This window comes from Dipodomys merriami, unplaced genomic scaffold (assembly GCF_024711535.1).
Source record: "Dipodomys merriami isolate MVZ:Mamm:240054 unplaced genomic scaffold, mDipMer1.0.p SCAF_3, whole genome shotgun sequence".
NCBI classification, from domain to species: Eukaryota; Metazoa; Chordata; class Mammalia; order Rodentia; family Heteromyidae; genus Dipodomys; species Dipodomys merriami.
The window spans coordinates 39207562-39235405 of record NW_027204492.1 but is presented as its reverse complement, the minus strand read 5'-3'; the positions used below and the strand labels follow the sequence as shown (position 1 = coordinate 39235405).

General features: G+C 36.0%; 1 protein-coding gene across 2 annotated transcripts in view; it reads left to right on the top strand.

Moving 5' to 3' along the window:
- Rnf128 (ring finger protein 128) overlaps window positions 1-27179 on the top strand; it is a 113444-nt gene extending 86265 nt beyond the window's left edge. For both annotated transcript variants that reach the window (XM_070039981.1, XM_070039979.1), the window contains exons 3-7: window positions 13730-13801; window positions 16831-16913; window positions 19892-19988; window positions 20922-21090; window positions 25744-27179. In XM_070039981.1, the coding sequence (XP_069896082.1) occupies window positions 13730-13801; window positions 16831-16913; window positions 19892-19988; window positions 20922-21090; window positions 25744-25877 (555 nt within the window). In that variant the 3' untranslated portion in view covers window positions 25878-27179. The remainder of the gene's footprint in view (window positions 1-13729; window positions 13802-16830; window positions 16914-19891; window positions 19989-20921; window positions 21091-25743) is intronic.
- The last annotated feature ends 665 nt before the right edge of the window (window positions 27180-27844 follow it).

Genomic DNA, 27844 nt, shown 5'->3' with positions numbered 1-27844 from the left:
TATTGTTAGTTTTCTTGATAATGGCCATCGTAATTGAGGTAAGGTGGAATATCATGTTGTTTTGATTTGCATTTCTTTTATGGCCAGAGATGTGAAACATCTCTTCGTTTGTCTATTGGCCATTCTTATTTCTTCTCTAGAGAAGTCTCTCTTTAAGTCTTTAGTCCATTTATTAATTGGATTGTTGTTTCTTTAAGGATTTGCTTTTGGGGGGTTTAATTTTTTGAGCACTGAGTATATTTCAGATATGAGGCCCTTGTCTGATGCATAGCTAGTAAAGATCTTCTCCCATTCTGTGGGCTTTTTATCTTACTAGCTATGTCCTTTACCATGCAAAACCCATTCAATTTGATGTAATCCCATTTAGTCTTTCTTTGATTCGTTGTGATTCTGGATCTCTACTTAAGAAATTTCATCCATCACAAGGAGCCCTAGTGTTTCCCCTAACCCTTCCTGTAATGTTTTCAGGATATCTGATCTTACATTGAGGTCTTTGATCCATTTGGAATTGATTCTGGTGCAGGTTATATAGAAGGATCTAACTTTAGTTTTCTGCATGTGTATAGCCAGTTCTGTCATTGGTTGAAGAGGCTGTCTTTCTTCCATCTTGTGTTGTTGACTCCCTTATAAAATATTAGATGGCTCAAAAATTGTTTTAGAAATGAAAAGAATGATATTAAATATTTTTGTCTATTAGAGAAAGCATTTAATAGGGCATTTTTTACTACTTAGTGGTTTATATCTCTTTATCTTTTGGTAACAAAATGACCTAATAAATAACCAATAATTACTTTCACTTATAAATACTTAAGTGAACTATAAAATCATATAGATTTTCATGACTTCTGATTTGTTTTTAACATGTAGAACTTGATTCATATGATCTATATGACTATCAATGAACATTTAATACATAATTTATATTTTACTGGTACAAATAATTATTAGAGTTATAGAAACTTTCCTTTATTAAGATACTGGGGGAAAATAATATGTTCAGGAATTCCTTCCTTCTGAATATTAGAATGCATAGTACATAATGTCAGGTACACTGGTAATTGTGTAGCCATATGTTTTAATGGCTACTCAGATGGGCTCTCAGATGTTATGGCCTGGTACATTATAAAAGATACATAAGAATATACATCATCCCTGTGTCTGGGGTAGAAAAAATTTTAAACAAGATGGACACTCAGTGACTTATAAATGAAAATAATAAATTATGCATCATAATTTGGATTAGAAAGATTATAGGAAAGCTTATAAAACACCCAAACTAAATAACATGTGAAATTGACCTTTACCCTTGACTCTCATGTACAGTACCCAACACTTTGGGGGGTTTGCGCAGTTGATACTCAGTAGCAACTCATATGTTGGAATAACTACTGCCAAATAAAACAAAAGGGGACATGGTGTAATCAGGCTGGCCTACAGATAGTAGGATAAGCTAAATCTCTTTTTAATGAAGAATTCTTTAAGAAAAAGACAAAATAGTTAAAATAGATAGAAGGAATCATCTTCCAATAGTGGTAAATAAATGAGAAGCCAAAGAGAAGATAGTAAAGCTTTGATTAAGTGGTCTACACACCCAACACATAATGCAAGAGAATACTGGGGCTCACACTTAGGAATAAACATACAGTCTCATCCAGAAGAGTCTATTAATCACTTTAATTTAAAAGGAAACCCAAATAGACATGGGGTAGTCTGCTTCCATTGCTTAGGTATGGAAATTCAGAGAGAAAATCTTTGAAACTCATACAGGTTGCCAAATTTATGGAAAATTGTGGAGGGGATTGTAACTTCCATTACTGACCTCTGAGTGGTCTTGACCAAAGGATGTCCAAAATAAGACTAGCTGACTCATAAAGACAAGTATCACATTTCTAACATGGAATTGGAGAAGGCATGAATGTTAAAAGTGGACTATTAGTAGCCGGGCGCTGGTGGCTCACGCCTGTAATCCTAGCTACTCAGGAGGCTGAGATCTGAGGATCGCGGTTCAAAGCCAGCCCGGGCAGGAGAGACCGTGAGACTCCTATCTCCAATAAACCACCAGAAAACCGGAAGTGGCGCTGTAGCTCAAGTGGTAGAGCGCTCGCCTTGAGCTGAAGAGCTGAGGGACAGCGCCCAGGCCCAGAGTTCAAGCCCCACGGCCGACAAAAAAAAAAAAAAAGTGGACTATTAGGGAGTAAAGGGAAAAAGAGAGGTTGGAGGCATTTAAGAGAGGGTAAATAGAGGGGGTAGATGTGATTAAAGTACATTATATTTATGAAATTGCCAAAATGAAAAGACTTTCTAGAAGGAATAGAACTAATACTGAATGATTCCCATGTATTCCCCAGGAGTGGGAGATGAACTTGCTTTACAAAACCTAATGGGATCTTTTAACTGTATAATAGTGTATATTGAGATAAATGGTTTTCTTTATGCCCAAGTAATATGAAGCATAGAAATGACTGAATCATTTCTGCTGCTGACTTCTGACCATAACAATATTTTGTATATGAAAAAGGCTGTCTTGTAAGAAGGTTTAATAAACATTTCTTTGATACTTCCTAATTTACTTTTTAACTAAACCAAACTATCATAATCATACTGTGACGTGGTATAGTATAGGTATTATTGCTAAGATTTAACTACCTTATATAAATAAATCAAATAATCATTTAACATATTGGGAGGTTCAACTAAAATCTTTCAGGATGTAAACCCAAATAGAGATTAGCCTGAGGAACAAGTAGAAAAACTTAATTCTTACTGTATTAAATAGCTCTGCACAAGTTTTTCACAAAGTTCAAGGGGCCATAATTCAAGTGGGGAAATGGATAATGAAATTGACACAATAAAAGATATTTTTGGGTGCTTGGAATGTGGATAGAATGTAGATGGGAATGTGACAGAGTACTTGTCTAGCATGAACAAAGCCCTGGGTTCAATTCCTCAGTACCACATAAACGGAAAAAGCCAATAGCATCTCTGTGGCTCGAGTGGTAGAGTGCTAGCATTGAGCAAAAGAAGCTCAAGGACAGTACCCAAGCCCCGAGTTCAAGCCCCAGGACTGGCAAAAAGATATTTTTGATGGTCTTATAGAATGGAGAAATTCTCTTGAGTTTAGTTCTACCCTTTATTGGCTTTTGAAACTACTTGATATACTTTATATTGTTTTATGGTACAATATCTTTGTATGTAGATGTAGATGTAGATATACAAATACTGTACTATATGAATAAAAAGTACTGTAGTAATTAATGTATATAAATACTATACTATCTGAATAATATGCATATAATTGTAGATATGTTTGTATTATACACAAATATGGATACATAGCATTTATAAACACTCTATTAACTATAAATCATTACTAAATGAAGTATTTGTATATAAATACCATTTTAACAATTTTCCACCAATTCATTGTGGAAAATGTTTGATCAAGGACAAGAAGATGTATTGGAGTGCTGAGAAGATAGCTCAGTGGTAGAGTGCTTGCCTTGCATGCATGAAGCCCTGGGTTTGATTCCTCAGCACCACATAAGCAGAAAAAGCCGGTTGTGGCACTGTGGCTCAAGTGGTAGAGAGCTAGCCTTGAACTGAAGAGCTGAGGGACAGTGCCCAGGCCGAGTTCAAGCCCCAGACCCACCAATAAATAAATAAATAAATAAGCCTTGTTATCTTGCTTTAAAAAAATATTGGGGAGAAAAGGGTGAGAAAAAGATGAACTGGGAGAAAAGAGGTAAGGGAGCACAGCTAGTTGCTTACTTCTTGCATGTCCCTAAGATAAACATGATTGAACCTTAATGTATGGAAATGTGGCCCTTAAAGTATTCTCTATGCTAGGGATTGGTGATATTGTTATATAAAATGGGAGCAATAGGCCATGTTGTACCAACTTATCAGTTTCCTTGTATAACAATAAAGAAAAATGATATATGCCTGACTTCTTTGTTGGGTTTCTGTTCAGTCAACATGGTCAGTTGCTAACAGGATACACTAGTAACCCAGTCCCCATCTGAGTATTGTACTATGATACACAAATTGGCTCCTTGGGCAGATATATGCCACACATTTCCCTATAGTTTGTTTTTCCAGAGATAGCACAACAGATGAAGAAGGGCTATGTTATATTAATAACTGAAAATTTGTTACTAAGCTTAAAGCAGTATTAAAAATTATCTGTACTATTTCCTGTTGTAATAAAGTTTCTACTCCATTAGAACATAAACTAAATTTGAAATCCAACATATACTTGCATACTGTACCATGATCAACATCAGCATATAGGTATATATATATATATATATATATACACAAATATATTTATTTATTTATCAACATATATATATATATATATATGGAATGTTTACATGTATGGCTTTGAACTGAAATCCTCTTGTCCTCCAAAGCACCTGGTATTATAGGTGTTAAACGCCAGTGCTTGGCTAATTTTTTATTTTAAGTATTATTTATTTTATAAAGTCTAAGCCAAATTTATGAAAATGTTTCTTTTTAAAAGGCAGGTAAATCTAAAGGCAGATAAACCTACTTTGCTTGTCCACCCTCCTTTCTTGCTCTTGCACACCCTGCCCCCATTAAATAGTTAGGTTTAACTACAACCTAACCATATTCATGTGGATTTCAGTTAAATTGAAAGCTAAATACCTTGTAATCAAAAGCCAAGCTGATAAAACACCAAAGTAAAGCATATTATTTTACTTAATTGGATATAAATACACAAATGACTAAGTATGTCCTTTCATTCACTACAGTTTTTAAATTAAACATTATAATAAAGAATAAGAATTGGTTTGACTTTTCATTATCAGCTCCAATAAATTCTCACTCACAAAAAATCCTATATTACTGAGATTTTAATTGACTAGAACCATTGGAATTTTGATTTGTCAAAACAGCAATATTATGTTTCGATTAAGCAAAGCAGTCAACAACCAGTGTTTTATATTAGTTATTTTTCTCATGATTGTGACCAAAATACCCAAGAGAACAACTTAAAGGAAGATTTATTTTGTAGAAATCTGTTTTTCTAGAAAAAATCTTTTCAGAGCATTTAGTTCATGTTCACTGGACCCCATGAGCTTGGGTGAACACATGGTAGGACCATGTGGCACAGGAGAGCTGTTCACCTCATGGAAGACAGGATGCATGGAGAAGGAGGAGAAAGTGGGGAAAGAGATGGGGTGTAGGGAAGAGGAGAGAGAGAGAGAGAGAGAGAGAGAGAGAGAGAGAGAGAGAGAGAGAGAGAGAGAGAGGGAGGGAGGGAGGGAGAGAGACAGACAGACAGACAGAGACAGAGACAGAGAGAGAAAGAGAAAGAGAAAGAGAAAGAGAAACAGCTGGTGAGAGGTCAGGGACAAAATACTCCCAGGAACTTATCCGTAGTAACCTACTTCCTCCAACAAGGCTCCACCTCCTAAAATTTCCAGAGCCTCCCAAACAGTGCCACCAGATAGGAACTTTGGTTTGTGGAAAATATTTCACATTCAAACCATAACAGATTTTTTTTGTCATGGGGCCTGAACTCTGGGCCTGGGCTCTTTCTCTTAGCTCTTCATTTCAAGGCTAGCCACCTACCACTTGAGCCATAGCTCCACTTCCAGCTTTTTCTGCTTATGTGGTGCTGAGGAATCGAACCCAAGGACTCATACATGCAAGGTAAGCACTCTACCACTGAGCCACCTTCCAAACCCTTTGTTTCTTTTTTTTTTTTTGTCGGTCATGGGGCTTGAACTCTAGGCCTAGACTCTGTCCCTGAGCTCTTCAGCTCAAGGCTGAGGCTAGCTCTCTACCACTTGAGCCACAGTGCCACTTCTGGCCTTTTCTGTTTATGTGGTGCTGAGGAATTGAATCTAGGGCCTCATGCATGCTAGGCAAGCACTCTACCACGGAGCCACCTTTCCAGCCCCTATAACATATTTTTAATAAATTTTCAATTCTGTCAAATATTTGTACTACTTCCAAATATTTGTAGGTCAAGTTTCTATAGGATTGAGGAAGAGGGGAGAAACTATTGGTATAATAAATCTGCTTTCAATTTTTCCCAAATTGTAGTAAGTACTAATTTTAAAACAATTTTAATAGGAGGAGGGCACCAAAGGGTGAAAATGAATAGAGGGAGGAAGAGTGAGCAAATGCAATCATTATATTCATTAAAAATTAACTACAGCAGGGCGCCAGTGGCTCATGCCTATAATCTTAGCTACTAAGGAGGCTGAGATCTGAGGATAGCGGTTCAAAGCCAGGATGGGCAGGAAATTCCGTGAGACTCTCATCTCCAATAAACCACCAGAAAACTGGAAGGGGCCCTGTAGCTCAAGTGCTAGAGCACTAGCCTTGACCTGAAGAGATGAGGGACAGCGCCCAGGCCCAGAGTTCAAGGCTCATGACTGAAAAAAAAAAAAAAAAAGAAAAAAATGAACTACAGAAATTTAGGGTAGGTATGGAATGGCGAAAATGGGAGAACAATGGAAGAGGTGACTAATCAAGATGCATTGCACTCATAAGCTGACATGGAATTAAAACCTCCTTGTAAAACTACTTGGTAATAAAAATTTAAACTGGATAATAGCTGACTACAAGTTCTCCACTTTATTTCTTTCATTTATCTCCTTTACAAGAAATACAAAGCCTTTTAACAACTTATTTGTTATTGCACAATGGAGCCAGTGTACTATAGTAGAGAGATCATGAACTTTAAAGCCAGGCAGAACCTGAGGTCTAATTGACAGCTGTACAACTAACCAGCTGCCTGGACTTTAGTCATGCTTCCGAACCTCAGTTTTCTTGTCTATAAACTTGGATATTAAAATGCCTATTTCATAAGGCTGTTAATGATTACATGTGGTAGCATTTAAAAATCTTAGGGCTCAACCCGACACATGCTAAGAGCCAATGCATGGTCTTTAAATCTTCCCCCGCAAAATTTAGTGGAGTAGAGGCTTTTATAACTAAAACTGAGAAATGTCTTGGATGAGGAAACAATGAAAGTCAGTTTACACTTTCCACATTTAGAAAATATTTTTGAGCAACTACTAGCCACAATGGGAATTGTTTTAAAACATACTAAAGCCCTAGAAGTGGCGCTGTAGCTCAAGTGGTAGAGCACTAGCCTTGATCTGAAGAGCTAAGGGACAGCGCTCAGGCCTAGAGTTCAAGCCCCACAACTGACAAAAAAAAAATACTAAAGCCCAGTCCTCCAGCTATTCACAATCTTGTAAAAGAGGAATATAAATGAATATTAGTTATAGAATATGATAGCAGGCTGGAAACAACATACTACTGGAAATTATATGGTAGAAGAGAGTTCATTCTGCTATGCCTTGGTATTAGGAAAATCTCCAATGTAATTTTGTAACATTGTACATATGTTCTTGAAGTTCTAACTTTTAGGGAATAAACTGAATTTCCATTCAGATTGGGCATATTATTTTTTTGCAAATTTTTATTGTGATTAAGTGATTACATAATTTCACAAATTTCATAGTATTGTGAGATACTGATGCTTAAAGTCACAAACACATAACCTTCATGGGGCAAATTGTCTATCGTGGTCTATAAAGTTTATGAGTTCTATGGGCTTTGACTATAGTTATTTCTTCCACGCTGGGTGATATGTACATTCCTTTCCTTTTGCATAGTGTCACCTGTGCCCTCCTTTCCACTCATTCCCTTCCTCCCATCGCTGCCATTGAGTTGCTTGGTTTGGTTTGATCAATGTCCAGTGCAGCTGATGGGTCCCGCTGTTGTATGTTTTCCCCTGTTTACCTCTAATTCTGTGTCCTCCTCCTAGTTTTCCTCCGATGTGCACATATATACCAGCAGCATGGGGTCATTTAATAATGATTCAACCAGATGAGTGGAGGTCCTTTGTTTCTCTAGTCTTGTTTACTTTGTCATATCACCTTACGTTTTGGATTCAACATCACTTAGTGAGACCATGTGTTGTTTGTCTCTTTGCTCTTGGCTTACCTCACTCAACATTTCTTCTACTTCCATCCATTTCCCTGTGCATGCCATTCTTTTGTCCTTTCTAATGGATGCATAATATTCCATTGTATATAGATACCACAATTTTTGGATCCATTCATCTGTAGTTGGGCAGCTGGGTTGTTTGCATATCCTGGCTATTGTGAGCAGTGCTGCAATGAACATGGAGGTGCATGTGTCCTTGTATCCTGGTTCCTGTTGTTCAGGACAGATGCCTAGGAGTGGTATGGCTGGGTCATAGGGGTCAATACTTAGCTTTCTGAGGACCCTCTAGACTGCTTTCCAAAGTGAAATAGGGTTCCTCTTTCTCCGCATCCCCTCCAGCATTTTGTCGTTGGCTGACTTTAGGATGTAGGCCATTTTGACTGGGGTAAGGTGGTATCTCAGGGTTGTCTTTATTTGCATTTCCTTTACAACCAGGGATGGTGAACATTTTCTCATGTGTTTCTTTGCCATTTTTATCTCTTCTGAGAAGTCTCTCTTTAGTTCCCTTGCCCATTTAGTAATTGGTTTGTTGGGTTTGGGAGGGATTAGTTTCTCGAGTTCCCTGTATATTAACTGGATATTAACCCCTTGCCTGATATATTGCTGGTAAATATTTTCCCCAATTAGTTGCCTGTCTTTCTAGTTTTCTATGTCTTTAGCTGGGCAGAAACTTTTTATTTTAAGGTAGTCCCATTTGTTGTGTCTCTCCAATTTGTTGTGACCCTGGGGCTCTCTTCAGGAAGTTCCTGACTGTGCATATAAGTTCACGTGTCTCTCCTACTCTGTCCTGCAGTAGTTTCAGAGATTCAGGTTTGATGCTAAGGTCTTTAATCCATTTTGAGTTGTTGGTGCATGGTGATAGGCTGGGGTCCACTTTTATTTTTCTGCATGTGGCCGCCCAGTTTTCCCAGCACCAGTAGTTGAAGAGGCTATGCTTCTTCCACTATATGTCTTTTGGGCATGTTATCTTTAAATGTTGCAAATCTTTAATTTAACTCCATACAACTGAGTCTTTTGTATAATATGTTCTGGCATCTCAGACATGTATCTATGCCTTCTTTGTATTCTCCTTCCCACAACCTTTTTAAAAAATTAGTCATACATACTGTGTTGAGTTAAACATTTTTGAAAGAGAAATCTTTTTGTGTGTGCCTGTACTGAGACTTGAACTTTGGGCCTAGGCATTTTCCCTTGACTTTTTTGCTTAAAGCTAGCAGTCTACCACCTGAGCCACAGATCCACTTCTGGGTTTTTTGTTTTGTTTTGGGGGGTTTGGGGGGGTATGTGTTTTTGTTTTTTTGATCATGGGGCTTGAACTCTGGGCCTGGGCTCTATCCCTGAGCTCTTCAGCTCATGGTGAGCACTCTATCACTTGAGCCACAGAGTCACTTCTGGTTTTCTGGTAGTTTATTGGAGATGAGTCTCACAGACTTTCCTGCCTGGACTGCCTGTGAACCGTGATCCTCAGATCTCAGCCTCCTGAGTAGCTAGGATTAGAGGCGTGAACCACCGGCACCTGGCTCCCTTTCTGGTTTTTTGATGATTAATTAGAGATAAGAGTCTCATAGATTCTCCTGCCCAGGCTAGCTTCAAACTAAGATCCTTAGATCTCAGCCTGCTAAGTAGCTAGTATTACAGGCATGAGAAATAGGTGCCTGACTGATAAACCAAACTATATAGACTGAACCAAGTAAATGCCCTAAAGAAGCATATCTTCCTTATGAATGCATTTCCCCTAATGGGTTCTAGAGCTTTTTTCTTAAACCTAAATAAGAAGTGCTTTAAAGATAAAGAGCAAAATGATCACCAAAGCATATCACCAGTATACTACTGCTTACCCTCTTAACCTCCCCATTTTGTCTTGTTGGTTTTATTTATTTTTTTCTTTTGAATTTTTTGCCTCTCAACATTTGAGTAGCTTGTAACCTATGTGACAAGAAAGTAGTGACATTTAGAAATCTAGGCCAGGGTTGTTCACTAAAAGGATTGCCACAGTTTTATAGACCATGGAATTGAGGAACTAATAAATCATCAAAAGACAGCTGAATTGTAGATGGTTATAACGGGCTCTTCGAGTTCCAGTAACAGTTCTATTGTTCAGGGTTGGAGAACATCTGGCCCACAGGTTATATAAGACCCCAGAAATCAGTTAGTGCATTACAGGAAAGAGATGTATGCTTCTCCTATGCCCATCTGCCTGTATTGATAAGTTCGTATGGCTCATGAGTATAAAAACATACAAATACAAAATGGCCCTTGGCAGAAAAACAATTCCCTATAATTGCCAAGCTGTATGCCTTTTTGAACAACTTATTTTACTTTTCCAAACATCTGTGTACTCATCTTTAAGTGAGAATATTACCTCTGTCAGTGGTCTGTCATAAGGATCAAATGTATTAGATATCAAAAATGATTTTGGTGACATGGCTCAAATTGAAGAGTGCTTGCCTGACAAAGACAAGGCTCTAAGTCCAAAGCCCAGTACCAACAAATTAAAAAGATTTTTAAAGCCAAGTGTGGTGATGCACACCTGTAATTCTGTAATCCCAGCACTTTGTAGGCTGAAACAAGAGGATCATGAGTTCAAGGTCAGACTGCTAAATAGCACAGTCTCAAATTTTGAAGTTTTAACATCATAGTAGCAGCTTCCTACTCCAAGCTCCCTTAAGGGCATGTAAATTGTCTTCATTGGAGCTGATACTAGCCAACTCTGATATTTTGATTGAGACATTTCTTCTTTGGGGAGCATCAGTTTTACTATCTGTCAAATTAGCATCTAAAAATGCTAAGTGTCTTCTGCTCCCCAACACTATTATTTACTTATAATGTAGATAACAAAATAGAAGAGAAGAAATTTAGGCTAATGAAAAGACTGGTCATAGAATCTCCCTTTCAACTTATAATTAAGTTCCAAAAGAGAAACAAAGGAGCTTTCATTAGCATCTCTTTCCTTCTTAAGGTCTAGGCTTTCTTACTAATTCTATTAAGCTATGTTTGCTGGTTAAGTAACAATCTGAGAGGTTTCTGCTTTTTCTGTGACAGCAAAAAAGTAGTTTAGCTAGTCATTTCCTTGGCTGTATGCCAGATAGATAGCTTTCACAAAGCAGCATCTTATATAGGAGACAGCTCTAGCCATTGAGGAGATTCTTCACATTATTGTATAATGAATTGCTTCCTTCCAAATATATTTGGTACAAATATGTATCGATTGCTACCAGTAATTGCTAATGCATATTTATACATCGTTATCTTGTAGTTTTACTTCATAAACATCTTATTAAGTATCTGCTACATGCCAGGCAGTATGTAAGATATTTTACTTGTATTATTTCAGCTGGAGACTTTGGTAAGGAGGAGAATATATACATAGAGATGAGAAAGCTGCTTATATTCTCACAAATCCCTCTCTCACAAGTCATCCCTAATTTTGGATGATTTTCTAGTAATTTTGATCATTGTCCAATTCAAAACCAGATGTTTTATCATCTTGCCATAGTACTCATGCCATCTTGGTGTGTGTGTGCTAGTCCTAGAGCTTGAATTCATGGCGTGAACACTGTCCCTGAGTATTAGTGCTCAAGGATAGTACTCTACAACTTGAACCACGGCTCCGCTTCCAGATTTTTGTGATTAATTGGAGATAATACTCTCAAGGACTTTCCTGCTTGGGTTGGCTTCGAATTGCGATCCTCAGATCTCTGCTTCCTGAGTAACTAGGATTACAAGTGTGAGCCACTGATGCTACCAGCCTTGCACATGCCATCTTAATATGCCACATAATATCAATCCATATGTGACACCTATCCTTACTTCAATTAACACATATATTTGCTTGATATGTTATATGTAGTAGACTGTGTGAAAGGAAACATAGGAATTATTTTCAGCATTATATCAAAATAACGACAAATTTATCACCAGGAATTATTTTCCCTGTTGCCTATTCACATCACAATGTTTCCTTTCTTCTTCTTTTTTTAAAAAAAATTTTATTTTATTTTATTTGTGAACATACTGTACAGAGGGGTTACAATTGCATGGGCAAGATAATGCTTCCTTTCTTCTCTGATCATTTACTCACCTATTCCGTTCCTCCAACATCTTGATCATTTCTAACTCATTTATTCATAATGTTTTAGTCCTTGTTCCCTTGGTCTTGACTTCAAATGTCCAGACTCTTTTAGATATATTTTCAATGAATTGAAAAGGATGACTACTCTCAGAACATAGCCTCCTTATTAAGCGTTATAAACAGTAATTTTTTTTCCAATATCAGATTTTGTAAGAGTTAATATTATCCTCATTTTGCAGATGAGCAAATAAATTCACAGAATTAGATGGTATGCATACAATAGAAAAACTTCCACATCCATGTGTATTGCAGCACTATTTACAATAGCCAAGTTATAAAATCATCCTTGGTGTCCATGAACAGATGATTGGAAAGAGAAAACATGGTGCATATATAAAATGGGGGTGTTGTTCAGCAATAAAGAATGGAAGTAGATCATTTGCAGGAAAATGGATCAAATTGGAGATCATCATGTTAAGTGAAATACACCAGAATCACATAGATCTAGCATATTTTCTCTTATATGTGAAATCTAGACCTTAAAAAATGACATGAATGGGCTGGGAAGGTGGCTCAGTGTAGAGTGCTTACCTTGCATGCATGAGGCCCTAGGTTCGATTCCTCAGCACCACATAAGCAGAAAAAGCTGGAAGTGGTGCTATGGCTCAAGTGGTAGAGCACTAGACTTGAGCTGAAGAGCTGAGGGACAGTGCCCAGGCCGAGCGTTCAGGCACCATGACCGGCAAAAAAAAAAATGGCATGAATGTAAATGTTGTGCACTGTTTGGGAGAGGATCAGTAAGAGAGAGAAGGAAAGAAAAGAGTAGTAGGAAGTATTAATAATTTTTATGTATGAAATAGCATAGTTAAACCCACTAAAACTGAAGTAGTAGAAGAGAGACAGAGAATAATGAAAAGTAATAGGGTGAATTTGGTCAAAGTACAATATGTACATATATGGAAATATGAAAACAAAGTTAAGTGACTTGCCTAGAGTTATTCCTTGAAGAGGTGACAGAATTTGATTCTAATTCTACATTCAACTAAGTCTTATGTACTTCCAACCTAACGAAATTTCAACAAAAGAAAGAAATTGGAATAGTTGGGCCTTAAAGTCATTTGAGCTTAAAAGTAGGAAAATTGATTTGAAATTCATAGTATCCATGTCCATTTGGAATAAAGACATACAGCTTTACCATTATGGTCTTCAAGATCCTGTTAAAAGTTAAAAGGGAAACATAATAAGTAAAAAACCCATTGAAACAAAGATACCCACAGGACAGTATGGTAGAAATGAACTTTACAACTTCAGGTTGCAAGGTGGGGGGGATAGGAGTGTGGGATCTGGAGGAGGGAAGGGATAGTGGGACAGCAACAAGGAAGGGAATGGGGTAGCAATGATGGACAAGTAATGTACTCATTGCCTTACTCATGTAACTCTAACCCCTCCATACAACATCTTAACAATAAAATAAAAATTAAAAAAAAAGACTTTCTGGAATAATCCTGCCAAATATCAGATAAATTGGGTATTAGTTATATTTAATTAAATCTTTTGAAATTCATTTATACATTGATCTTCATAAATATTCATTGCTTCCCTTTACCCCAAACTACTTCTTTTCAAAATACTTTGTCTTATACCTGCTGTTTTTTGTTTCAGAGACAATTAAAGGCAGATGCTAAAAAAGCTATTGGAAGGCTTCAGCTACGCACATTGAAACAAGGAGACAAGGTACATTTACTGCTTTTAACTGCTAGTTGTGTTAAAGCAATGCTACCAAACTATTGTTCACACTGACTGTTCTTACAAGATGGTTTTCATTGGCATTTATAAACTGCATTGACTTTTAAAAATCTATTTGAGGCCAGAAGTATGCTGATAATAGCCCCTAGCAAAATCTAGCTCCTAATCCCTGGTATCTATGAGTTTTATCTCATTTGGCAAAGAGAATTTTGCAAATAAGGAAAGTTAAGGAGATTGAGATAAATATTATTCTGGGTTAACCAGAGAGATGGGCCATTAATTTAATCAGAGTGTCTTTATCTGATGGTGGAAGAGAGAGCTTTGAGTAAATAGTACAGTGAGAGATATGACACAGAAGCAAAAAGTTGCAGCTATTCAAGTAAGAGTCTATGAGCCAAGGAATGCAGGCAACCTCTAGAAGCCAGAAAATTCAAGAAAGAGATTTCCTCTGAAGCATTCAGCAGGAACATAGAATTACCAACACCTCAATTTTAAACTTTTGACCTATGTAACAGTTAAGAGAATAAGGTTTTGTTGTTTTAAATCACTAAATTATAGTAACTTGCTACCATAACAACAGGAAACATATACAATGCTTCATGCAGCTTTATTTGAACATCCCTTTTCAGATTTGGGACAGCTGGAAGCAACCACTGATATACAAAACATATATCATAAAAATAGCTATAGGACTTATCCAAATTAAAAAATATCATTTATAATAGCCTCAGAAGCATTAAATAATTAGATATAAATAAAATATATACAAGATTTATATGCTAAACACTGCAAAACAGAATGAAAGAAATCAACAAAAGGTGTACCATGTTTTCTTGGTTAGAAAATATTGTTAAGGTTCTACGCTCCCCAAACTGACCTTTAGATTCCATAGTTTCAATAAAAATCCTAGTGATATCTTTTATAGAAATTGTCAGGCTGAATCTACGCTTATATAGAAAAGCCAAAGAACTAGAACAAACAAAATAATTTTGATAAATAGAAACAACTTTGGGAGCTAGTTATAGTAGTACTCACCTTGAATTGAAGCACTCAGAAAGCTGAGGCATAAGGATTGCAAGTTCAAGGTCATCCTTGGGGTAGGTAGCAAGTTCTAGGCCCACCTGTCTCAAGAAAACAAAGAAAAAAGAACAATTTTGGATGGTTCATATCAACTGACTTGCAGAATGGTTTTGAAGCTGCAGCAGGCAAGATAGTATGGTATTAGAGAAATAATAAGCTTACAAATTAGATGAACAGAACAGAGTCCAGAATAAATCAATACAAACGGGTCAACTTATTTTATATAAAGATGAAAGACAAATTGTTGTATGTGACAATCATATATCCATAAAAAAGAAAACCTCAGTCCATTCTCTATATGCTATATAAAAACTAACTCAAAATAGATAACCAGACTAAATATACCTAAAGTTAGGAAATTTTTACAAAACTGAAAAAAAAACATATTTTGCTGTATGATACAAAACAACTGCTTGTATAAGACACTCAAAACAAGTCTAAAAAAATGAGAAATTTGACTATCAAAACTGAGAATTTTGTTCCTTGAAAGACACTATTAAGAGAAGGACAAACAAGGTACCGGTTAAAAGGAAATACTTGCAAGTCACATATTTCCTATAGGATTGTATGCAGAAAATATGAACAAGTTTCAACCCAATAATAGGAATGCAAACAATCCAGTAAAAAATAGATACGCAAGCTGGGCACCAGTGGCTCACGCCCTTATATACTAGCTACTGCTTAATACTAGCTGCTAAGGAGGCTAAGTTCTTAGGATCACAGTTTGAAGCTAGCCAAGGCAAGAAAGTCCATGAGACTCCATTCCAATTAACCACCAAAAAGCCAATGTGGAGTTATGGCTCAGGTGGTACAATGCTAGCCTTAAGCAAAAAAACAAACAAACAAAAAAATTCATGGACAGTGCCCAATCCCTGAGTTCAAGCCTCAGGATCAGAACAAAATTAAAACAGAGATGTAAAACAGACACCTCAAAGAAAATATAAGGATCATAAGCCCATAAAAGACACTTAGCATAATTCGTCATTAGGCAAATATGAAATTAACACCATGATTAAATACCACTCTATATTTGTTAGAATGGCCAAAATTAATACAATTGAAAATGTAAAGACCTGACTAATGTGTGGAACCATGGAATTCTCATGCCTGCAGGTATGACCACTTTGAACACCAGTTTGGCAATTCCTCAAGAAGTTAAAAGAATATTTACCATTATCAATATTTACCATAAATGGGGGTGGGGGAAGAATGACTATATTCTCATAAAAACCCACAGAATGGTTCACAACAGCTTTAATAGTAATGGTCCCAAACGAGAATGAACCCAAGTACCCTTCACCTGGTGAACATATAAACTGTGGTACGTCCACATCATGGAATAAATATTTAGCAATAAAAGGATGAGAGAACCCTATATACATTTGAACCTCAAATGTAGTATGTTAACTGAAAGAAGTGATGCTCAAAGGCTGGAAAATACATGATTTCACTTATATGATATTATCGAAAAGCCAAAACTGTAGGAAATAGAAAAACATCTGTGACTGCCAGAAACTGGGAGAGGAAAAGTTAACTGTAGATGGGTTGTAGGAATTTGTTGGGATCATGTATGCCTTGAACATGGTGGGAAATAAGCTCCTATATATGCTTGTCAAAACTTATAGAGCTATACACTGAAAGAACGAATTTTATTATATGTGAAATACATCTTGACTTTTAAAATAGGAAGGAATAGTTGAAAACTTGTACAAACTTTTTCATGAATTGTGACATCAGGAAAAAGTAAGTCAGATCAACATCAATTTTTTTCCCTTCTCTCTTTTTTGTTGACTTTACAGTTTTTAAGTCTAAATAAATTCACATTACCTTTAGAAGTTTACAGTTATTTAGTCATTTAGTGATAAGATACTACTTCTCCTACAAGTTTAATTTATTTTTTCTTATCTAGTAGAGTAACAATAACTATTTGTTCATAGGAAATTGGACCTGATGGAGATAGTTGTGCTGTGTGCATTGAGCTATATAAACCAAATGATTTGGTGCGCATCTTAACCTGCAAGTAAGTTGGATTTTTAATATCATCAGTAAAAATAGATAACCCACAAAAATTATTGTGCTAGGGAAGCAATTTGAGTGTTTCCAAATTGATGTTAATCAAGTACTTATATTTAATTTATCTTCATTTTGCTTTATTTTTATTAACACAAAACTGTTATAATTCTAATTGTAGTTTCCATAATTCAATATAATTTGTTCTTAACTAATTCTATAGAAAGCTGAGAACCTAGCCAAAAGAACAGTGTATAAAGACATTAGATTATTAATTTTTATATTCATTCTAACAATTCTGAGAGATAAAATAAACTTAATAGTTTCAAAGTCTTCACTCTCATTTTTTAAGTTATCCTCTTTTAAGGTATTCTTGTGTGCTGGTACTGGGACTTGAACTCAGAGCCTCACACTCTGCTCACACCTGACTCTGTATCATTTAAGCTATACCTCCACTACCAGCTTTTCCCTTGGTATTTGGAGATGAGTCTAGTGGGTTTTGCAGCCTGGACTAGCTACTCACTTCAATTCTTAGATATCAGGTTGCTGAATAGATAATATTAAAGATGTGACCTACTGATGCTTGGCTTGAAGATTATTTTTGATCCTTGGAGTAGTGCTGTAATGGAGTCTAAACTCAGGTCCTTACACTGGCTAAGCAAGTGCACTACTACTTAAGCTATGTTACCAGACCTTTTTACTTTCATTTATTTTTCAGCTAGTGTGTGCTTTTTTGCCGGATTCAGTCTCAGATTATGATCTTTCTTTTTTTATTGTGAGAATACCATACAGATGAGTTACAATTACATGGGCAAGATAATGAGTACATTTCTTATCAAGCATTGTTGCCTCCTCTTTGTTTCCCCTTCCCATCCCTTCCCATACTCCCCACCCTCACCCCCCACTTGGTCCTCCCCCCCACCCCCTACCAAAGTTGTAAAGTTCGTTTTTCGACATAACGACTTGTACATCTCATTGTTGCAATGGGTCTACCTGTATCCCTAGTTAAACGATTTGTTTTTTCCCTTCCCCTCCACAAATTATACCAACATCAAATACAGTGAAAGCATGGGTTATACCGTGGGGGAGGGACATACAAAGCAACAAAGAAATCACCTTATAACTATGTAAGGAAGAATTGCATGAAAGGAAAAAAAAAAACAAAAAAAAATTTTGAGTACTTATCTTGGGGTTCATACCCCTAACATCAACTTATCTGACCTTTTCTGCTTGACTCGGACATATACTAGTTATTGCAAATAAGGGGAACCATGGGATCTATGTTTCTTTGGGCCTGGCTTACTTCACTTAATATAATTTTTTCCAAGTCTTTCCATTTCCTAACAAATGGGGCAATGCCATTCTTTCTGATGGAGGCATAGAATTCCATTGTGTATATATACCACATTTTCTTGATCCATTCATCTACTGAGGGGCATCTGGGTTGGTTCCATCTCTTAGCTATGGTAAATAATGCTGCAATAAACATAGTCTTGCTGGTAGCTTTAGTGTGGTCTTGTTTGTGATCATTTGGGTAAATGCCCAAAAGTGGGATTGCTGGGTCATAAGGGAGCTCTATGAAAGGTTGGGCAAATGAGATTGCATGAAATTGCAGAGCTTCTGCATGGCAAAGGACATAGCTCGCAAGATCAATAGAAAGCCCACGGATTGGGAGAAGATCTTCACTAGCCTTACAACAGACAAGGGTCTCATATCTAAAATATACCTGGAACTTAAAAATTTAATCCCCCAAAACAAATCTTCAAAGAAACAACTGCCCAATAAATAAGTGGGCTAAAAACTTAAAGAGAAACTTCTCTGAAGAGGAAAGGATGGCCAATAGACACATGAAGAAATGCTCAACCTCTCTAATCATAAAAGAAATGCAAATCAAAACAACATTGACATACCACCTCATCCCAGTTAGAATGGCTATAATCAAGAACTGTAATAACAACAGATGCTGGAGGGGATGTGGACAGAAGGGAACCTTACTGCATTGTTGATGGGAGTGTAAACTTGTTCAATCCCTTTGGAAAGCAGTATGGAGGTTCCTCAAAAGATTATGATCTTTCTACCTCTACCTTCCAGGTAGCTGGGATTACAGGTGTGTGCCACTAAGCCAAACCTGGTTTTGCTTTTTTCTGTTTTTTTGTGGGTTTTTTTAAAAGATAGAATCTTGATAACATATTTTCCTGAGCTGCCTTTAATTACAATCCTGTCGTCTCCATATCCCATGTAGCTGAAACTACAAGTGTTCCTCTATGCTTAGCTATTCTTAAAACTCTTAATACTTTTTACTAGCTTTTAAATATTAGTCTTCTTGGGACACATGATATTGCTTAAAGCATCCATAGTGTTATATTTTACTGTGTTATTGAAAGTGATTGTTCCATTTTAGATCTAGGAAAGTAACAATTTCAATCATGTAACATTTGAAATATTGAATGGACTTAATATTCAGTAGAATGCTAGCTATTTTAATGAATGAGTACTAAAAATACTGAAGCTACAGTAATGAGACTATTATATTCAAAAATACTACCTTATGAAATTTCCCAAATTTGTTTTTGTGGTTTCTTTGTATTCTTGGTATGTGTTTTTTTTTAATTTAATTTTATGTTATTTGTGAACATACTGTACAGAGGAGTTACAATTACATGGCAGGATAATGCATACATTTCTTACCAAGCATTGCAGCCTCCTCCTTTGTTTACCCTTCACATCCCTTCCCAGCCTCCCCCCTCCCCCCATCCCAATCCTTCTCCTTCCCCCCCCTCCCCCGCACCGACGTTGTAAAGCTCGTTTTGGACATGACAACTTGTACTTCTCATTGTTGCAACAGGTCCACCTGTATCCTTGGTATGTGTTTTTAAGAGACCTCCAATCAAAGACTAAGTTATGGAGTAATTTTCTAATATATATTAGATGAAGTGTTGTTTGTGTTTCATATCTAATAATTATATTATGTGTTTCTTCTTTAATTAGCCACATTTTCCATAAGACCTGTGTTGATCCATGGCTGTTAGAACACAGGACTTGCCCCATGTGCAAATGTGACATTCTCAAAGCTTTGGGAATTGAGGTAAACATTGCTATACTATTTGCATGAAGGAACTTAAGCAGTGTGTTATTTATGTACCTAGGCATTCAGGAAAATAACATCCTTATTTTTGAGCTACGTAATATTTACATCATAGACACAGTGAGATATTGTCTTGGACCATTTTCATTTCCCTTTTTTTCCTTCTCCTCAAATGTGCTTACTATTTGGCCAGAATTTGAGTTGGTACATATATAAACTATGTTTGTCACCTTCCTTTTAATTGCTACTGTTTTTCAACCCAATCAAACTTGTAGTTAAATGAGTGTATGTAATTTGAGAGAACCTAAAAAATATTAAGTTTTTTAGATTTGGTAAATGCAAAAACAGCTTATTTTCAAGATAAAATAGATGTTAAGCTCAAAAAAATGTACATGACTTGCACAGGTTCATAGACAACAGTGATTCTCAATTAACCTAAGAGACAGCATATTGATATGGACATGCACACACATATATTATATATAATATATATGGTGACTGCCTTGTGCCAAATATTAGGTTATTTATGTTGAGATTACCCTAATGAATAGGTCATATATGCAGCTCATTGGAAGATCTAATGATTATTTACCGCTCTGACTGGGGTCAGCAAGAGATTTTTGTGATCATCAAAAGGAATTATAGTGTTTTAAAATTCTTGCTCCATTTTTTGTTTGTTTTGTTTTGTTTTGATACAGGGTATTGTTATATAGCCCAGGTTGACCTCAAACTTGAGATTCTGCTGTGTCAATGCCTAGGCCTCCTGTGTGATAGGATTACAGGCTCGTGCTATCACACCCAGATAAGATTATAGGTTTAAAAGTTTAAGAGATATTATATAAATAAGTCATCCGTGAAGAAATGTTGTAGTGATACAGCAAGAAAGAGCAGGTACTCAAAATCTTTTCATTTTTTTTCAAATACTTTCCAAAGGTGGATATTGAAGATGGATCTGTGTCTTTACAAGTCCCTGTATCCAATGACGCATCCAATAGTGCATCGCCCCATGAAGAAGATAACCGCAGTGAGACTGCATCCTCTGGATATGCTTCAGTTCAGGGAGCAGATGAACCACCTCTGGAGGAACATGTGCAGTCTGCAAGTAAGTACGATAGTGAGAGGCAATGAGTGCCTCACAAACGACCATTGTGGGTCATGCATCTATCCAAGTACTCCTGCTTTTTGAAGCTCTTACATTCATTAATTATAATGAATACAACGACAGATGTCCCCCTGCCTTAATGTATGTGCACAGTTGAATGTTCCTGATATAGATGAGCTGCATTATTAGTTAAGATTATTCACAAAAGAAAGATTTATTGGAAGATTTTTCTCTGATCAGTGTATATGTTGGCTCATTAACTACTTACTGAAGCTAAGAATAAACTTTCCAAGGCATTTTTATTGAAAATATTAAGAAAGGGAGATAAAGGAGTCCTGAAATGATATAACAGAATATTTACAAAAGCTCAGGAACTCATCTTGTGCATGGAGGAAATTAGATTTAACAATGGTATGTGCTGCCACCTGTTGACCACTTTCAAGGAAATGAATAAATTGTTAGAAACTAGAATCTATTACTTTGGGGACTCATGTGAATTTATATTGCAATTTAGTCATTTTATACCAATAGAGAAAATAAAGAGAATTTTATTACTTGTTTGCCTATACAAGAAAATCCTCATTAAAACTATCTTCTTTTCGAACTTTTTCATGTTTGTATTGGTTTGAAAGTATTTCTTAATCATTTTTGAAATAGCCAAACTAACATAGAAGTAGAAGAAACTAATGCCAATATGGCTTGTGAAGATTTCAATTTCCCCTGACACAAACCTTTGCCCCCTGGAGGCATATCAGACCTTAGATACCATTTTTGAAGATGTCATGAGGAGCAAAGCCTTAAAAAAAAAACGAACAAAATTTGTATTTCTTGTAATCTAATCTCCAGACATTTTCTTGAGTATACTCATAAGAACCTGAATTATCTGTGCACTATTCTGCCTGTAATAGTAAATCACTGTTTCTTTTGCCATACGTAATCTACTCATCAGTAATGTGATAATAGAATTTAGTGAAAATTAAGGTGACTTTTATGGGATAATTCAATTTATGCTAGGCTTTTAAAACACAAAAACATTCCAACTTTCTTTTTTACGATCTGTTCTTGTCGAGGGGAATAGGGTAAGCAGAAAATATTTTACAGGTAATTTGAAAATCAAATGGAATAAGGACCCAATTTTCTTCTGTATTCTTTACCTAGTTAATGATACTATCACCCACCAAGGTGCCTGAAGATTCTTTTCCAGGTTCTTAGGTTATCCTACATTCTTCTCCACTCTATATTTCTTTTTTTTTAATTTAATTTAATTTTATTTGTGAACATACTGTACAGAGGAGTTACAATTACATGGGCAGGATAATGCATACATTTCTTACCAAGCATTGCAGCCTCCTCCTTTGTTTACCCTTCACATCCCTTCCCAGCCTCCCTCCTCCCCCCATCCCAATCCTATTCCTTCCCCCCCCCCCCCGCACCGACGTTGTAAAGCTCGTTTTGGACATGACAACTTGTATTTCTTATTGTTGCAACAGGTCCACCTGTATCCTTAAACAACTGGTTTTTCCCCATCTCCTCCACAAGTTATACTGACATCAAATATAGTGAAAGCAGGGGTTATACTGTGGGGGAGGGACATACAAAGCAACAAAGAGATAATCTTATAAATGCGTTAGAAACACATGCATGAAAGAAAAAAAACATTAAAATACACATCTAAGGGTTCATTTTCCTGACATCAGATTATCTGACCTTTTCCGCTTGACTCATACATATACTAGTTATTACAAATAAGGGAAACCATGGGACCTATGTTTCTTTGGGCCTGGCTTACTTCACTTAATATAATTTTTTCCAAGTTTTTCCATTTCCTAACAAATGGGGCAATGTCATTCTTTCTGATGGAGGCATAGAATTCCATTGTGTATATATACCACATTTTCTTGATCCATTCATCTACTGAGGGGCATCTGGGTTGGTTCCATATCTTAGCTATGGTAAATAATGCTGCAATAAACATAGTTGTGCTGGTAGCTTTAGTGTGGTCTTGTTTGTAAACATTTGGGTAAATGCCCAAAAGTAGGATTGCTGGGTCATAGGGGAGTTCTATGTGAAGTCTTTTGATGAACCTCCATACTGCTTTCCAAAGTGGTTGAAAAAGTTTACATTCCCACCAACAATGAAGTAAAGTTCCTTTCTGTCCACATCCCCTCCAGCATCTGTTGTTGTTAGAGTTCTTGATTTTTGCCGTTCTAACTGGAGTGAGGTGATATCTCAATGTTGTTTTGATTTGCATTTCTTTTATGGCTAGGGATGTTGAACATTTCTTCATGTGTCTATTGGCCATCCTTCTTTCTTCTTCAGAGAAGTTTCTCTTTAAGTCTTTAGCCCACTTATTTATTGGGCAGTTGTTTCTTTGAGGATTTGTTGTTGGGGGGTTTAATTTTTTGAGTTCCAAGTATATTTTAGATATGAGACCCTTGTCCGTTGTACGACTAGTAAAGATCTTCTCCCAATCCGTGGGTTTTCTATTGTCCACTCTATATTTCATCAGTATCCCTTTTCTCAATTCAGTCCCCTAATTTTGAACCTTATTTTTTACACATAGTTTGAGCTATTCTTTGTCCATTCCTTCCACATTTTCTCACCCAAGAATTTGGAGACTCTTGCTTCCCCCTTTAAAATTTGCTCCCTCTTGAAGAAATTTCTTATGACTTGCATGCCTGACTCCTAGAATACCTTCTGATTCTGTAAATTTTCTATCACTCCATTTATTACATTGAATTATTTTAAAAAGGGTCTAGGTATGTAGTCTAGTGGTAGAGCACTAAGGTTTGACACTCTGGGCCCTATCCCCAAGACAGCCCAAAACATCCAAAAATATTGCACTGAATACTAATGGGAATATGATTTTAATATCTTTAAGAAATTAATATGAATTAGTAAATTTAAATATGAATATGAATTTTAAATTTTATTTTCTGTAGGGAAAGTTATATATTTACTATTGCTTACCAAGAACCTAGCACAACCTGCCACATGGAAGGTACACAAATTTGTGTTGACTAAATGACCACTTAGAACAAATTCAACTTTGTCTATTATTGTATATTGCTAGTTTGAGAATCTTGAATATTAGCCAGTGATTCTTATTGTGATATATGATTTGCATAACTTCATAAACAGAAAGTTCACATCCTCTATGTATCTATCCTCTATGTATCACATCACTCTATTAGAATACTAGTCTGCAAAGTGAAGTGCTCATCAAATCCCTTGGAAGGCATGTTAAACCGAGGACACCATCAGAGATTCTGACTCCATGATTCTGGTCTGGGGCATGAGAATCTGCATTTCTAACATGTTTCTGGGTACTACTGATGCTTTTGGTCCTAGTACCACACTCTGAGAATGACTGAATTGGGCCCTTAGTTGTCAACCCTAGCTGTACCTCACAATCACTTGCAGAGATTTTGTTTTGTGTCCATACTGGGGCTTGATTAGGGCCTGCGCACTGTCCCTTAAGCTTTTTCACTGAAGGCTGATGTCTACCACTTGAGCCACAGCTCCATTTCTGATTTTCTAGTAGTTTGCTTTGAAGCCCAATCTTTAGATCTCAAACTCCTGAGTAGCTACAATTACAGGTGTGAGCTACTGCTAACCAGCTATTGGGAGAGATTTTAAAGAGTAATGATGCACAGGTTCTACTTCAGAGCAGTTAAGTCAGAATCCATAACAAATGGAACCTAAGCACAGTACTTTTTCATCTTCATTTTAAGTGTGTGTGTGTGTGTGTGTGTGTGTGTGTGTGTGTGTGTGTGTGTGTGTGTGTCGGTCGTGGGGCCTGAACTAAGGGCCTGGGCGCTGTTCCTCAGCTCTTCAGCTCAAAGCTAGCGCTCTACTACTTAAACCACAGCACCATTTCTGGCTTTTTCTGCTTATGGGGAATCGAACCCAGGGCCTCATGCATGCAAAGCAAGCACTCTACAACTGAGCCACCTTCCCAGACCCTTCTTTTGAATTTTATTTTTTTAATTTTAAATTTTAGATTGAATAACAAAAAATATTTCAAAATGGCCATATCTCCTTCAACCAGATTCTATAAAAGTTAACATCTTACGTAACCATATACAATTTTCAAACGTAAGAAGTTAACTGATAAAATACTATTAAATAGAGACCTTACTCAAATTTCACCAATTGACTTACAAATTCTTTTTCTGTCTCAAGATGTCACATTTCATTTCATTGACCTGTCTCCTTAATCTCCCAATTAGTGACTGTTCCTTGGTTTTGGTCTTTCATGGTGTTGACACTTTTGAAGGCTACTTATAATTATTTCGGAGAATTTCCTTCTATTTAGGTTTGTCTGCTATTACTTTTACTTTGTTTTTTTCTTTTGTGCCAATACTAGAGCTTAAACTCAGGTCCTATGCTCTTGCTTGCCTTTTTTTTTTTTTAACTCATGGCTGGCATTCTAACATTGGATCCATGCCTCAGGTCGAGATAAGAGTATCACAAACTTTCCTGCCCAAGATGCCTTTGAAACATGATTCTTAGATGTCAGCCTCCTGAGTAGTTAGGATTATAAGCATAATTATGAAAGCAGCAGAAAGTTCAAAGCTTCTTGGAGTGAATGTTGAATTTGGTCTTAAGAGAAGAGTAAGATGATCCTAAAATTACCATTTCTTTTTAAAGATGAAAATCTACAGTTGGTAAACCATGAAGCAAGCTCAGTGGCTGTGGATGTTGTTCCTCATATTGACAACCCAACTTTTGAAGAAGATGAACCTCCTGATCAAGAGACTGCTGTTCGAGAAATTAAATCATAAAATCTGTATCCACAGAAAATCTGAACCTTTAGTAATAACAGGACTGCCAATCAGGGCCTAGTTTACTATTAATGAACTGGGTAAACATAATAAACTAAGAATGATATTGAAAGTGCTGAGATGACTAATATTATACTATAGTTAAATGACTTAAAATATTTAACCTGTTAACTTTTTCCACAAACTCATGATAATGTTTTCATAGGCAAGTTTCCTCTGAATAGTGATCACATTTTTAAACAGTCAAATTGTCTTCAAGTAGTCATATTTTTCATTTATAACAACTTTCTTATAAAAACATGTTGCTTTTAAAATGTGGAGTAGCTGTAATCAATTTATTTTATGATAGTATCTTAATGAAAAAATACTACTACTTTTAGCTTGGGCTTTATGTGTCAGGGGTTTTTCTCCAGGTGCTTATATTGATCTGGAATTGTAGTGTAAAAAGCAATGCAAACTTAGGCTAGCACTTCATGAAATGTCTATTTAAACTACATTAAGTTGATAGAAAAAGATAAAGCAAAATATTCATTTTTCACTTTCTCTTCTTTTTCATATTAAGATCAATAGGTAAATGTATTTCATCTGTGTGCCGAGCATAGTTTATCAAACACTATGCACTGAAATGATGGACTGGTATATTAGTGACACCAACTTGACACAAGATTATAGATGACAAGGTTTCTTATGAAAATATTGTACAACTCTTTCTCAAATGGGGATTTTCAAAAGCACAGTATCTAAACTAACATACTGCTGGAAAATGGTAATGACAAAGAAAATCACACCAAAATTGGTCATTGATCTTTGTGCATGAATTAATGTACAGAAATCGTCCTGTAAACTTAATGTATAGAAAATGTTTTCCAAATACAGTTGACTCTGAAAATTGAGTTTACATTTGACCAAAATGGGCTAAAATTATGTTAAACTAAAATTTTGTCCATGTAACTATAATTTTGTGAATGCATTTCCTTGGTGTTTGAAAAAAAGAATTGGGGGGGGATTATTCCAGGTGCCTTAATATAAAGTTTGAAGCTTCATCCACCAAAGTTAAATAGAGCTATTTAAAAAAAGCACTTTATTTGTATTCTGTGTGGCTTCTCTTTGTTTTAGTTTGTTTCCAGTGCAAATTCCAGCAGAATTTAGACAAAAATAGAACAGAAATGTATTTTTGTTTGCTGAATATAGAATGGATGAAACCATTGCATTCTTGTAAACTGATTTGAAATGCTGTAAATATATCCCGATTTATATTGATTCTCTTTAAATATAAAATGTAAATAAAATATTCCAATAAAAGTGTGTGGTATGGTATTTAATTTAGCTAGAATATGCTAACTTTTCCTATAAAATAAGCCTGGGATTGAGAGGAAAAAAAGAGTTGGATGTAAATAATCACTGTTGTATTTGGTCAATAAAAACTAAACTTTTAGTATGTTGTATATTTACCTATTTCATTGCACATTTGAAAGGACATGCTACCATCTTAATGCCAATGAACTAATCATTAATTATTTCATTTATCAGCATATGAATCTGACCAGTAATAAAATAGGAAGTCATACTATCAATTACATCAGGATCTTTAGTACTTTAAAGTATGACCTTAGGATGATGGTGAGTTCAATGCATCTCTTATGTAAAACATGTAAATAATACACAGATGCTTGGAAACTTCAAAATCATGATTATCAAACCAGATGTACTCAAGTCTTTTTTTTAACAGCACTAGGGTTTAAACTCTGAGCTTCATGCTTGCTCTAGGCAAGTGCTCTGCCATTTTATCTACATTCCTTTCCACACTCACAGCCCCTTTACACCTTAGTTGATTTTTTTTCCAGACAACCTTGGCCTTTTGCTTGACACTGGCCTCAGACCTCAATCCACATACCTCCACCTCCCTAGTAGATAGAATTACAGGCATAAACTACCATATACCTTGGATCTTTTTCTTTTCTTTTTGA